The sequence below is a fragment of the Oncorhynchus keta genome, chromosome 6 (genome assembly GCF_023373465.1).
Source record: "Oncorhynchus keta strain PuntledgeMale-10-30-2019 chromosome 6, Oket_V2, whole genome shotgun sequence".
In the NCBI taxonomy this organism is placed as follows: domain Eukaryota; kingdom Metazoa; phylum Chordata; class Actinopteri; order Salmoniformes; family Salmonidae; genus Oncorhynchus; species Oncorhynchus keta.
Window position 1 is genome coordinate 4,761,552 of NC_068426.1, and position 15,054 is coordinate 4,776,605.

Consider the following 15,054-nt stretch of genomic DNA (forward strand, 5'->3'; position numbering starts at 1 on the left):
TTATCACAGGTAGTAAAATAGTGTTTCAGACATTGATGACAAAGGGTAACTAAAAACAGGAAAATCACTCCTGCATCTCAGTGTGCCCGTTGCAGGTGAGCGGGAATAATGAAATTATAGTTTAATTGGGATACAACAATAAAAGACCCGCACACTACTCCTTCCCGAATAAAACTTTATTTATACTTTGTGATACTGACAAGAGCAGTGTGGGGTTCTTTCGAGAGAAAGGAGACAAAGTTTGCTATGTGACTAGTTAGTCAGTCACAGAGATGAAGGGCATGATGATTCGGTCGTGATTACACGTTGGCTTGATTAAACAACACCTCACCTTATTAGCCACCAAGCTAATTTATAACACAAAGGCTCCGCGTTTTTCCGCAGTGTCGGTGTTATTAACTCATCTCCAACTTTATCCAATTCCAGTGGTTAAACGCTTAAAATAGGTACGGGAAAATGCATTGTAAATTACGATTAACTTGACCATTCAAGATGACAAATAAATTGTCTAGCGAGCAAACAGCTGATAAGAATAAAACACGCTAATTAGCATTGAAGCACAACAAACCATTCGGCACTCGGGGCATTGATAACCGACGTCCTCTCCTCCGTTCTCCTCCCAATGCATCAGGATGCAGAACTTGCAGAAATTGTGTCCGCATTTGAGAATGACCGGGTCGTTGAAGTAGTCAAGACAGATGGCACAAATCAACTCTTTCTGTAGCTCGATGCCCGCACCGCTGGATCCCGCAGCCATGTTGTTTACCTAGCTACCGACAACACTTTTCCGTAGCGTGGAAGAAAGCGGAAGTGTTGGCTCAACATGATTGCTTGGATTGATGATGCGATTGGCTATCCGTTGTCTGGGTAGAGGAAGAGGCGAGGCGAAAGATTTGACTCCGCCCAAAATTTGTCCAACGAAAATAAACCCTAAGAAGCGAGGAACTTTTGTATTGAAGTCATTTGGCAGATTTCCATAGAGTACCACAGTATGAGTCATAATTACCCATAAAACCTAGCGGTCAAACAGGGAAATTGGTCCAGTCGTTTTTCCATCATTAATTTTTCTCCCATAGGGGATTCTGGAAACACTTCAAATAAGAGCTGTGTTTGGTGTAGGTTTACCCTGGCGTGACGTTTTTGATAACCGTGTAAATATCTCTAGGACAAGTGTCTTTTATCAATATATTCGGCTCTATTTACTTTCATTAACAGCAAGACAATAACCTAAAACACAAGGCCAAATATACACTGGAGTTGCTTACCAAGAAGACAGAGAATGTTCCTGAGTGGCCGAGTTACAGTTTTGACTTGAATCTACTTGAAAAGCTATGGCAATACCTGAAAAAGGTTATCTAGCAACGATCAACAACCAATTTGACAGAGCTTGAAGAATTTTCTAAAGAATAATGAGCAAATGTTGCACAATCCACTTAGGGATGTGTGTGATTTACCCAGAAAGACTCACCGTTGTAATCACTGCTCAAGGAGCTTGCTTCTACAAAGTATTTACTCAGGGATGTGAATACTTATGTAAATGAGATATTCCTGTATGTTTTCACTTTGTCATTATGGTGTATTGTGTGTAGATGGGTGGTAACATTTTTTTATTTAATCCATTCTGAATTCAGGCTGTAACACAACAAAATGTGAAAGAAGTCAAAGGGTATGAATACTTTCTGAAGGAACCATATGGCAATATGTGGCCTTATATGTCAAAGAACATGAGATATATTTAAAACCCATATAAAAAGTGACATACATTTAAAAACATATTACCATATACTTTAATAAATATATCTTAACTTATAGATATATAAGTATATATAAATGGGGCGGCAGGGTAGCCTAGTGGTTAGAGCGTTGGACTAGTAACCGGAAGGAACCCCCGACCTGACAAGGTACAAATCTGTCGTTCTGCCCCTGAACAGGCAGTTAGCCCACTGTTTCCCGGTAGGCCGTCATTGAAAATAAGAATTTGTTCTTAACTGACTTGCCTGGTTAAATAAAGGTAAAATATAAATTTAGAAAATTGCCATACAAAACATTACAATATGCGTATGTACAGTATTATCATCATGCAAAATGTACTCAGAACATTATTTTTGTTTAATACATTTATTGCTTTGAAATCTATTCCAGGTTGATTTTAATTTTTTTTTTTTTATCTCATAATGAAATCTCAAAAGTAGGGATTAATTATTTAGTAATTGCATTTGGTGTTAGCCATCAATACGACTACTTTATTGTTTATTGTAGCTACTGTAGATGATATGTGCCATCTCATTTGGAGATTAGATTGAGATGGCGTAGACAACTATTGGTTTACAGGTTTACACTGAGTGTACAAAACATTAGGAACACCTCTTTCCATAACATTGACTGACCAGGTGAATCCAGATGAAAGCTCTGATCCCTTATTGATGTCACTTTTTAAATTAACTCCAATCAGTGTAGATGAAGGAGAGGAGACAGGTTAAAGAATCATTTTTCAAAGCCTTGAGACAACAATTGAGACATGGATTGTGTATGTGTGCCATTCTGAGGGTGTATGGGCAAGACACAGGTTTTAAGTGCCTTTGAACGGGGTACGGTAGTAGGTGCCAGGCGCACCCGTTTGTGTCAAGAACTGCAACGCTGCTGGGTTTTTCACGCTCAACAGTTTCCCGTGTTCATCAAGAATTGTCCACCACTCAAAAGACATCCAGCCAACTTGACACAACTGTGGGAAGCAATCGACTCAACATGGGCCCAGCATCCCTGTGGAACAACTTGTGGAATCCATGCCAAGGATTTCCATTGGGAATCGTTTATGCCTATTGCCACCAGCAGGGGGCGAGATATGAGCGTCTCCACTCCCCATCAACAACAATGGAAGCTGACTTCTTTGACAAGTCTTAACAGTTTTCTCCTACTGTATAATTTGTTTTGTTTTTTGTTGTTCCGTTTAAACAGGTATGTGGTTTACACAAGCATATTATCTATAGAACATTCTAGAGTCTCAAAGGTTGTCGCATGTACTTCTGCGTTGAACGGTGGCAGAGCTCGAGCGTTGTTTGTCAAACCCACGAGACATCCTGAAAATCGGTCTTCTCACGAAAAGTCTGTTGCTTCAAACGGTTTGAAGTACAAACTCATGACCAATCTATGGAAAGGGGAGACTCTTCAAAACCTTGTTTCCTAAAGGATACATTTTTTTTGACTGTCTTTTTTTATGTCTTTGTTATTCAATACATTTCTCTGGGCTATAGTAGTGAAGGCCAAATGTTATATTTATCAAGTAATTGTTTTAATGTTGTTGTTTTTTTAACCTAAAAGGCTCCTACAATTCACAATCAAATAGTAAAGTGACCCATACATAGTAGGACCGCCAGCGTGTCATTGCCTCGTTGCTCAAGTGGTTTCCAAGTGATTTCCATTTTTCTAATGGTTGTCAATTCTTTTGGGTCACTGCTCAACTCTCTGTTTGACTTGTGAAATGATTTGTAATGCAGTAATGCAACAATGTTATCATAACTGGCCAAAAAGGGATCACACTAATGTACTTTTCCCTCCAACTTTCCCAGACCGTTCATTTGTCCTATGATGTAGGCCTGTTTTACAGACCGCAATAACAGGAGCAAGCTTGTTTCTTTTCTCGAATAGGCTATTAGGTTTAATATTAACAAAAAAATATATACAGTATGTACTATAGCTAGTATGAACTAAATATATACAGTATGTACTAAAGCTAGTATTAACTAAATATATACAGTATGTACTATAGCTAGTATTAACTAAATATATACAGTATGTACTATAGCGAGTATTGACTAAATATATACAGTATTTACTATAGCTAGTATTAACTAAATATATACAGTATGTATTATAGCTAGTATAAACTAAATATATACAGTATGTACTATAGCTAGTATGAACTAAATATATACAGTATGTACTAAAGCTAGTATTAACTAAATATATACAGTATGTACTATAGCTAGTATTAACTAAATATATACAGTATGTACTATAGCGAGTATTGACTAAATATATACAGTATTTACTATAGCTAGTATTAACTAAATATATACAGTATGTATTATAGCTAGTATAAACTAAATATATACAGTATGTACTATAGCTAGTATTGACTAAATATATACAGTATGTACTAAAGCTAGTATTAACTAAATATATACAGTATGTACTATAGCTAGTATTAACTAAATATATACAGTATGTACTATAGCGAGTATTGACTAAATATATACAGTATTTACTATAGCTAGTATGAACTAAATATATACAGTATGTACTAAAGCTAGTATTAACTAAATATATACAGTATGTACTATAGCTAGTATTAACTAAATATATACAGTATGTACTATAGCGAGTATTGACTAAATATATACAGTATTTACTATAGCTAGTATTAACTAAATATATACAGTATGTATTATAGCTAGTATAAACTAAATATATACAGTATGTACTATAGCTAGTATTGACTAAATATATACAGTATGTACTATAGCTAGTATTAACTAAATATATACAGTATGTACTATAGCTAGTATTAACTAAATACATACAGTATGTACTATAGCTAGTATTGACTAAATATATACAGTATGTACTATAGCTAGTATTGACTAAATATATACAGTATGTACTATAGCTAGTATTAACTAAATATATACAGTATGTATTATAGCTAGTATTGACTAAATTTATACAGTATGTACTATAGCTAGTATTAACTAAATATATACAGTATGTACTATAGCGAGTATTGACTAAATATATACAGTATGTACTATAGCTAGTATTGACTAAATCTATACAGTATGTACTATAGCTAGTATTGACTAAATATATACAGTATGTACTATAGCTAGTATTGACTAAATATATACAGTATGTACTATAGCTAGTATTGACTAAATATATACAGTATGTACTATAGCTAGTATTAACTAAATATATAATATCTTTTTTTCCAAGGATTTCATGTATTTTTTAAATTTTTATTGAACCTTTATTTAACTTGGCAAGTCAGTTAAGAACAAATTCTTATTTTACAATGACGGCCTACCCCCGGCCTACCCTGGCCAAACCCTCCCCTAACTCGGATGGCGCTGGGCCAATTGTGCGCCGCCCTATAGGAAGAGGTATAGCCTACTGCTCAAGGGGAACCGCTGGAAGAGAGAGGCTTGATATATGTATCGCTGAAGTAAGAAGCTAAATATTAGAGCATTCATTAACTAAATATTAGAGCATTCACTAACTAAATATTAGAGCATTCATTAACTAAATATTAGAGCATTCATTAACTAAATATTAGAGCATTCATTAACTAAATATTAGAGCATTCATTAACTAAATATTAGAGCGTTCATTAACTAAATATTAGAGCATTCATTAACTAAATATTAGCGATATAAATATTTACCTGTCAGCGCAATATATATATATTTTTTAATATTTTTTTATTAATATATTAGGAAATGGCAGATCTGTGGGTTTCTAGGCTGCGCTCTACGATCCCAGACACCAAAACTCCCCTATTGATTAGGCCTATGTTTAAGAAAAATCATTCTACCTCAGCTACAACAACACAGTGCAATGAGGAATTTATACTTTTTATCAAGATAGTACACCATTTTTGTCTATAGCCCTCAAACTCAACTCTGGACCACGAAGCCAGTTCCACTGCATTTTTTTATTGTTCCCCTCTAACCGGGGACTGATTTAGACCTGGGACACCAGGTGGGTGATTCCCCTCTAATCAGGGACTGATTTAGACCTGGAACACCAGGTGGGTGATTCCCCTCTAATCAGGGACTGATTTCGACCTGGGACACCAGTTGGGTGATTCCCCTCTAATCAGGGACTGATTTAGACCAGGAACACCAGGTGGGTGATTCCCCTCTAATCAGGGACTGATTTAGACCTGGGACACCAGGTGGGTGATTCCCCTCTAATCAGGGACTGATTTCGACCTGGGACACCAGTTGGGTGATTCCCCTCTAATCAGGGACTGATTTAGACCTGGAACACCAGGTGGGTGATTCCCCTCTAATCAGGGACTGATTTCGACCTGGGACACCAGTTGGGTGATTCCTCTCTAATCAGGGACTGATTTAGACCAGGAACACCAGGTGGGTGATTCCCCTCTAATCAGGGACTGATTTAGACCTGGGACACCAGGTGGGTGATTCTCCTCTAATCGGGGACTGATTTAGACCTGGGACACCAGCTGGGTGATGGACTGATTTAGACCTGGGACACAAGGTAGTTGCAGTTATCAGGTAGAACAGAAAACCAGCAGGCTCCGGACCTGGTAGTGTAACGTTGAATACCCCTTGTCTATAGGCTGTAAACTGCAGAGATGTAGGCCGATTTGAATAGCGTTTATATTTTTGTCTTTAAAATTAGAGCTAGTGTTATAGATAAGTAATTTTAGGCTTCTCTGCTGATCTGTAAAATTCCCTTGGCCTGCATAAAATGTATTACTAAACTGGTAGGCCAAGGGCTACTGAAGCTTATCTAATAGCTAGAGTATATAGCTAGAGTAACAGTGAAGGGCAACTCCAGTCCTTAAGGCCTGATTGGTGTCACCCCCCCAGCCTTATAGCTAACGCACCCAATGAAACTAATTGCATTCTAAACTGAAGACCATGATTAGATTAATATTGGAGTCTGGTGTGTTAGCTGAGGCAAAAGTGTGATTCTCGTCAGGTCCCTGAGAACTGGAGTTGCTCATGCTTGAGTTATAAGAACATACCTGATTCATAAACTTGATTAAACTGTAAAAAGAAAAAGATATATATATATATATTTTTAAAAAAATAGCCTACTCATTTTGCAGAACATATTTATTTTTTGGGGGGGAGGGGTGGAGGATTCAAACATTGTTACAAAAAAGAAAAGTGTTGAAATCACACACACACACAGACACACGCTCGCACGCACGCACACCACTCCCCGACACATTGTTATTCATAAATACAACCATAAATACTCATTCGTAAAAGTTACACATTGAATATCAAGTTTAAACCTCGGTGCTGAAGTCGTCCGTACACTCGCAGGTAACATTATCTAACATCCGCATCATTCACGTCAGAGCCCCTAAGGGTGTGAATTCGGTGTTTCTCCCTAGATTACATTGCATTGCATAGCTTGGATTGATAAACATGTGAGAAATGTGCCTTTTATATATATATTAAAAAAAAGTGCATTTGGTTATTTATATTTGAGGTGTGTGATAGAACCAAGCCCACAGCTGTGTAGTTTATATCCGGGCCCATATTCAGAATACCTCTTTGGATAGGGGGGCTGATCTAAGATCAGGTCTTCCCTGTCTATGTAATCTTATTCATTCTGATCTAGGATCAGGTCTTCCCTGTCAATGTAATCTTATTCATTCTGATCTAGGATCAGGTCTTCCCTGTCTATGTAGTCTTATTCATTCTGATCTAGGATCAGGTCTTCCCTGTCAATGTAATCTTATTCATTCTGATCTAGGATCAGGTCTTCCCTGTCAATGTAATCTTATTCATTCTGATCTAGGATCAGGTCTTCCCTGTCTATGTAATCTTATTCATTCTGATCTAGGATCAGGTCTTCCCTGTCTATGTAATCTTATTCATTCTGATCTAGGATCAGGTCTTCCCTGTCTATGTAGTCTTATTCATTCTGATCAAGGATCAGGTCTTCCCTGTCCATGTAATCTTATTCATTCTGATCTAGGATCAGGTCTTCCCTGTCTATGTAATCTTATTCATTCTGATCTAGGATCAGGTCTTCCCTGTCCATGTAATCTTATTCATTCTGATCTAGGATCAGGTCTTCCCTGTCCATGTAGTCTTACTCAGTATGATCTAAAATACTAAACTGATCCTAGATCAACACTCCTAACTTTGAGGCTTTATGACTTTGGGCATAATAGGGATTTTTATTTTTTTTTACCAATATTTAACTAGGCAAATTCAAATTCTTATTTACAATGAAAGCCTACCAGAGAACAGTGGGTTAACTGCCTTGTTCAGGGGGAGAACGACAGATTTCTTAACTTTGTCAGCTCGGGGATGTCGATCAAGTAACCTTTCGGTTACCTGCCCAACACTCTAACCAGTAGACTACCTGCCGCCTCATCAGAGCTCGGTCTGGTGAATAAAGGAATGTCCTAATCCAATAGGGTCTAAATGGTACATGACTAACTGCTAGGCCTACTGGTGATTGGTCAAGAAAGAGGACTGATAATTACAGTACGCCTCAATCCCAGAACAAATACCATTGGCAGATATCCTTGATAACTACAACCAGAACAAATCCCATTGGCAGACATCCTTGATAACTACAACCAGAACAAATCCCATTGGCAGATATCCTTGATAACCACAACCAGAACAAATCCCATTGGCAGACATCCTTGATAACCACAACCAGAACAAATCCCATTGGCAGACATCCTTGATAACCACAACCAGAACAAATCCCATTGGCAGATATCCTTGATAACCACAACCAGAACAAATCCCATTGGCAGATATCCTTGATAACCACAACCAGAACAAATCCCATTGGCAGACATCCTTGATAACCACATCAATAGAATGATTTACCGGTCCTCCAAACATTCGACTGGACCCAGGTACAGTGAGTTATATCATAGAATACTCTCAGGTTCAGGATGCATCCCAAATGGCAACCTATTCCCTATATATATACAGTGCCTTGCAAAAGTATTCGGCCCCCTTGAACTTTGCGACCTTTTGCCACATTTCAGGCTTCAAACATAAAGATATAAAACTGTATTTTTTTGTGAAGAATCAACAACAAGTGGGACACAATCATGAAGTGGAACGACATTTATTGGATATTTCAAACTTTTTTAACAAATCAAAAATTGAAAAATTGGGCGTGCAAAATTATTCAGCCCCCTTAAGTTAATACTTTGTAGCCCCATATTTTGCTGTGATTACAACTGTAAGTCACTTGGGGTATGTCTCTATCAGTTTTGCACATCGAGAGACTGAATTTTTTTCCCATTCCCCCTTGCAAAACAGCTCGAGCTCAGTGAGGTTGGATGGAGAGCATTTGTGAACAGCAGTTTTCAGTTCTTTCCACAGATTCTCGATTGGATTCAGGTCTGGACTTTGACTTGGCCATTCTAACACCTGGATATGTTTATTTTTTAACCATTCCATTGTAGATTTTGCTTTATGTTTTGGATCATTGTCTTGTTGGAAGACAAATCTCCGTCCCAGTCTCAGGTATTTTGCAGACTCAATCAGGTTTTCTTCCAGAATGGTCCTGTATTTGGCTCCATCCATCTTCCCATCAATTTTAACCATCTTCCCTGTCCCTGCTGAAGAAAAGCAGGCCCAAACCATGATGCTGCCACCACCATGTTTGACAGTGGGGATGGTGTGTTCAGGGTGATGAGCTGTGTTGCTTTTACGCCAAACATAACGTTTTGCATTGTTGCCAAACAGTTCAATTTTGGTTTCATCTGACCAGAGCACCTTCTTCCACATGTTTGGTGTGTCTCCCAGGTGGCTTGTGGCAAACTTTAAACAACACTTTTTATGGATATCTTTAAGAAATGGCTTTCTTCTTGCCACTCTTCCATAAAGGCCAGATTTGTGCAATATACGACTGATTGTTGTCCTATGGACAGAGTCTCCCACCTCAGCTGTAGATCTCAGTTCATCCAGAGTGATCATGGGCCTCTTGGCTGCATCTCTGATCAGTCTTCTCCTTGTATGAGCTGAAAGTTTAGAGGGACGGCCAGGTCTTGGTAGATTTGCAGTGGTCTGATACTCCTTCCATTTCAATATTATCGCTTGCACAGTGCTCCTTGGGATGTTTAAAGCTTGGAAAATCGTTTTGTATCCAAATCCGGCTTTAAACTTCTTCACAACAGTATCTCGGACCTGACTGGTGTGTTCCTTGTTCTTCATGATGCTCTCTGCGCTTTTAACGGACCTCTGAGACTATCACAGTGCAGGTGCATTTATACGGAGACTTGATTACACAAAGGTGGATTGTATTTATCATCATTAGTCATTTAGGTCAACATTGGATCATTCAGAGATCCTCACTGAACTTCTGGAGAGAGTTTGCTGCACTGAAAGTAAAGGGGCTGAATAATTTTGCACCCCCAATTTTTTTGTTTTTGATTTGTTAAACAAGTTTGAAATATCCAATAAATGTTGTTCCACTTCATGATTGTGTCCCACTTGTTGTTGATTCTTCACAAAAAAATAGAGTTTTATATCTTTATGTTTGAAGCCTGAAATGTGGGAAAAGGTCGCAAAGTTCAAGGGGGCCGAATACTGTATAATGTATATATATATAACAACCTATTCCCTAGTGTCTCCAATGGCAACCTATTCCCTAGTGTCTCTAATGGTAACCTATTCCATAGTGTCTCTAATGGTAACCTATTCCCTAGTGTCTCTAATGGTAACCTATTCCCTAGTGTCTCTAATGGTAACCTATTCCCTAGTGTCTCCAATGGCAACCTATTCCCTAGTGTCTCCAAAGGTAACCTATTCCCTAGTGTCTCCAATGGAAACCTATTCCCTAGTGTCTCTAATGGTAACCTATTCCCTAGTGTCTCCAATGGCAACCTATTCCCTAGTGTCTCCAATGGTAACCTATTCCCTAGTGTCTCAATGGTAACCTATTCCCTAGTGTCTCTAATGGTAACCTATTCCCTAGTGTCTCCAATGGCAACCTATTCCCTAGTGTCTCTAATGGTAACCTATTCCATAGTGTCTCTAATGGTAACCTATTCCTAGTGTCTCTAATGGTAACCTATTCCCTAGTGTCTCCAGTGGTAACCTATTCCCTAATGTCTCCAATGGCAACCTATTCCCTAGTGTCTCCAATGGTAACCTATTCCCTAGTGTCTCCAGTGGTAACCTATTCCCTAGTGTCTCCAATGGCAACCTATTCCCTAGTGTCTCCAATGGTAACCTATTCCCTAGTGTCTCCAATGGCAACCTATTCCCTAGTGTCTCTAATGGTAACCTATTCCCTAGTGTCTCCAATGGCAACCTATTCCCTAGTGTCTCCAATGGCAACCTATTCCCTAGTGTCTCTAATGGTAACCTATTCCCTAGTGTCTCCAATGGCAACCTATTCCCTAGTGTCTCCAATGGCAACCTATTCCCTAGTGTCTCTAATGGTAACCTTTTCCCTAGTGTCTCTAATGGTAACCTATTCCCTAGTGTCTCTAATGGTAACCTATTCCCTAGTGTCTCTAATGGTAACCTATTCCCTAGTGTCTCTAATGGTAACCTTTTCCCTAGTGTCTCCAATGGCAACCGATTCCCTAGTGTCTCCAATGGTAACCGATTCCCTAGTGTCTCTAATGGTAACCTATTCCCTAGTGTCTCCAGTGGTAACCTATTCCCTAATGTCTCCAATGGCAACCTATTCCCTAGTGTCTCTAATGGTAACCTATTCCCTAGTGTCTCTAATGGTAACCTATTCCCTAGTGTCTCCAATGGCAACCTATTCCCTAGTGTCTCCAGTGGTAACCTATTCCCTAGTGTCTCCAATGGCAACCTATTCCCTAGTGTCTCCAATGGTAACCTATTCCCTAGTGTCTCCAATGGTAACCTATTCCCTAGTGTCTCTAATGGTAACCTATTCCCTAGTGTCTCCAATGGCAACCTATTCCCTAGTGTCTCCAATGGTAACCTATTCCCTAGTGTCTCCAGTGATAACCTATTCCCTAGTGTCTCCAATGGCAACCTATTCCCTAGTGTCTCCAATGGCAACCTATTCCCTAGTGTCTCCAATGGTAACCTATTCCCTAGTGTCTCCAGTGGTAACCTATTCCCTAGTGTCTCCAGTGGTAACCTATTCCCTAGTGTCTCCAATGGCAACCTATTCCCTAGTGTCTCCAGTGGTAACCTATTCCCTAGTGTCTCCAGTGGTAACCTATTCCCTAGTGTCTCCAATGGCAACCTATTCCCTAGTGTCTCCAATGGTAACCTATTCCCTAGTGTCTCCAGTGGTAACCTATTCCCTAGTGTCTCCAATGGCAACCTATTCCCTAGTGTCTCCAATGGCAACCTATTCCCTAGTGTCTCCAAAGGTAACCTATTCCCTAGTGTCTCCAATGGAAACCTATTCCCTAGTGTCTCTAATGGTAACCTATTCCCTAGTGTCTCCAATGGCAACCTATTCCCTAGTGTCTCCAATGGTAACCTATTCCCTAGTGTCTCCAGTGATAACCTATTCCCTAGTGTCTCCAATGGCAACCTATTCCCTAGTGTCTCCAATGGTAACCTATTCCCTAGTGTCTCCAATGGCAACCTATTCCCTAGTGTCTCTAATGGTAACCTATTCCCTAGTGTCTCCAATGGCAACCTATTCCCTAGTGTCTCCAATGGCAACCTATTCCCTAGTGTCTCTAATGGTAACCTATTCCCTAGTGTCTCCAATGGCAACCTATTCCCTAGTGTCTCCAATGGCAACCTATTCCCTAGTGTCTCTAATGGTAACCTTTTCCCTAGTGTCTCCAATGGCAACCTATTCCCTAGTGTCTCTAATGGTAACCTTTTCCCTAGTGTCTCTAATGGTAACCTATTCCCTAGTGTCTCTAATGGTAACCTTTTCCCTAGTGTCTCCAATGGCAACCGATTCCCTAGTGTCTCCAATGGTAACCGATTCCCTAGTGTCTCCAATGGTAACCCATTCCCTAGTGTCTCCAATGGTAACCTATTCCCTAGTGTCTCCAATGGTAACCTATTCCCTAGTGTCTCTAATGGAAACCTTTTCCCTAGTGTCTCCAATGGCAACCTATTCCCTATTTAATGCAGACATGGTGAAGACAAGTGGTGAATCTCTTCAGATGCAGATGTAGAAAGTGATGAAATACTGTATTGTGTATAAGGATATTTACTCCTGTGTTCCAGCCAGCTGTTCACCAAGTCAGTCTTGAGAAAATCTCACAGTAATGTCTCCCCTGCATGTCCCATCCCTCAGCTGAGTATCAAAACAAGTACAAATTCCAGATTTGTGGCTTTAAGAAATGTGTCTCTCTTGACTTATCCAGTGTTCACTTCACAGCATGACTTTGTCTGAACAACCATCAGTGTATTTTGAACAACATGAAAATGAAAACGGACACAGGAAGTGAAATAAAAATGCTATGCAAAGTCCTGAACATGACTCCCACAGTAGTAAATGAAGCGAGGACGTAAACTCGTCCAATACACAGTAAATATTCTACAGATACATCTCTATTACAAATTATAAACTGGGTGGTTCTAACCCTGAATGCTGATTGGCTGACAGCCGTGCTATAGCCACAGGTATGTCAAAACATAAATGTTTACTGCTCTATTTACGTTGGTAACCAGTTTATAATAGCAATAAGGCACCTTATTGGGGGGGGGGCTTGTGATATATGCCCAATATACCACGGCTAAGGGTTGTGTCGTTCTTAAAGAACAGACGTTAACCGTGGTATATTGGCCACATACCACCCTCCCTTGTGCCTTATTGCTATTATAAACAACCCAGCGGCAACATGCCATCTATATGTATTGTTGCCCTTCTATGAAATGTGTGCTCTATTGAACAAGGCGTCCCCATTGGTTGAGACAATAGTTATCTGTTGTATGAGAGGACCTCATTGGCCAATAAACTAGCTATCTGTTGAATGAGAGTTCCCCAGCCATGAGTCAAGACACTAGCTATTTATTGTATGTGAACTCCCCATTGGTGGCGACACTATCTATCTGTTGAAGGAGAGCTTCCATTGGTCAAGACACTAAATATCTATTGAAGGACAGCTCCCATTGGTCAAGACACTAGATATCTGTTGAAGGATAGCTCCCATTGGTCAGGACTCCAGCTATCTGTTGAAGGGGAGCTTCCATTGGTCAGGACTCCAGCTATCTGTTGAAGGAGAGCTTCCATTGGTCAAGACACTAAATATCTATTGAAGGACAGCTCCCATTGGTCAAGACACTAAATATCTGTTGAAGGACAGCTCCCATTGGTCAAGACACTAGATATCTGTTTAAGGATAGCTCCCATTGGTCAGGACTCCAGCTATCTGTTGAAGGAGAGCTTCCATTGGTCAAGACACTAGATATCTGTTGAAGGAGGGCTCCCATTGGCCAAGACACTAGATAGTTGTTGAAGGAGCTCTCCCATTTGTCAAGACACTAGATATCTGTTGAAGGAGAACTCCCATTGGTCAAGACACTAAATAGCTTTTGATGGAAAGCCCCCATTGGTCAAGACACTAGATATCTGTTGAAGGAGAACTCCCATTGGTCAAGACACTAAATAGCTGTTGAAGGATAGCTCCCATTGGTCAAGACTCTAGCTATATGTTGAAGGAGAACTCCCATTGGTCAAGACACTAGATAGCTGTTGAAGGATAGCTCCCATTGGTCAAGACTCTAGCTATATGTTGAAGGAGAACTCCCATTGGTCAAGACACTAGATAGCTGTTGAAGGATAGCTACCATTGGTCAAGACACTAGATAGTTGATGAAGGAGGGCTCCCATTGGCCAAGACACAAGGTCGCTGTTGAAGGAGCTCTCCCATTGGTCAAGACACTAGATAGCTGTTTAAGGAGCGCCCCAATTGGTCAAGACACTAGATAGATGTTTAAGGAGAGTCCCCATTGTTCAAGACTCCAGCTATATGTTGAAGGAGACCTCCCATTGGTCAAGACACTAAATAGCTGCTGAAGGATAGCTCCCATTGGTCAAGACTCTAGATAGCTTTTGATAGAGAGCCCCCATTGGCCAAGACACTAGATATCTGTTGAAGGAGAGCCCCCATTGGTCAAGACACTAGATAGTTGTTGAAGGAGCTCTCCCATTTGTCAAGACACTAGATATCTGTTGAAGGAGAACTCCCATTGGTCAAGACACTAAATAGCTTTTGATGGAAAGCCCCCATTGGTCAAGACACTAGATATCTGTTGAAGGAGAACTCCCATTGGTCAAGACACTAAATAGCTTTTGATGGAAAGCCCCCATTGGCCAAGACACTAGATATCTGTTTAAGGAGAG

At 39.8% G+C, this 15,054-nt stretch overlaps 1 protein-coding gene across 2 annotated transcripts in view; it reads right to left on the reverse strand.

The window, feature by feature from the left end:
* trim47 (tripartite motif containing 47) overlaps positions 1 to 866 on the reverse strand; it is a 72,180-nt gene extending 71,314 nt beyond the window's left edge. Inside the window, exon 1 of one of the 2 annotated variants that reach the window (XM_052520239.1) lies at positions 569 to 866. In XM_052520239.1, coding sequence (XP_052376199.1) covers positions 569 to 757 — 189 coding nt within the window. In that variant the 5' untranslated portion in view covers positions 758 to 866. The remainder of the gene's footprint in view (positions 1 to 568) is intronic. The other variant, XM_052520237.1, reaches the window with a different exon arrangement.
* Between the last annotated feature and the right edge of the window lie 14,188 nt (positions 867 to 15,054).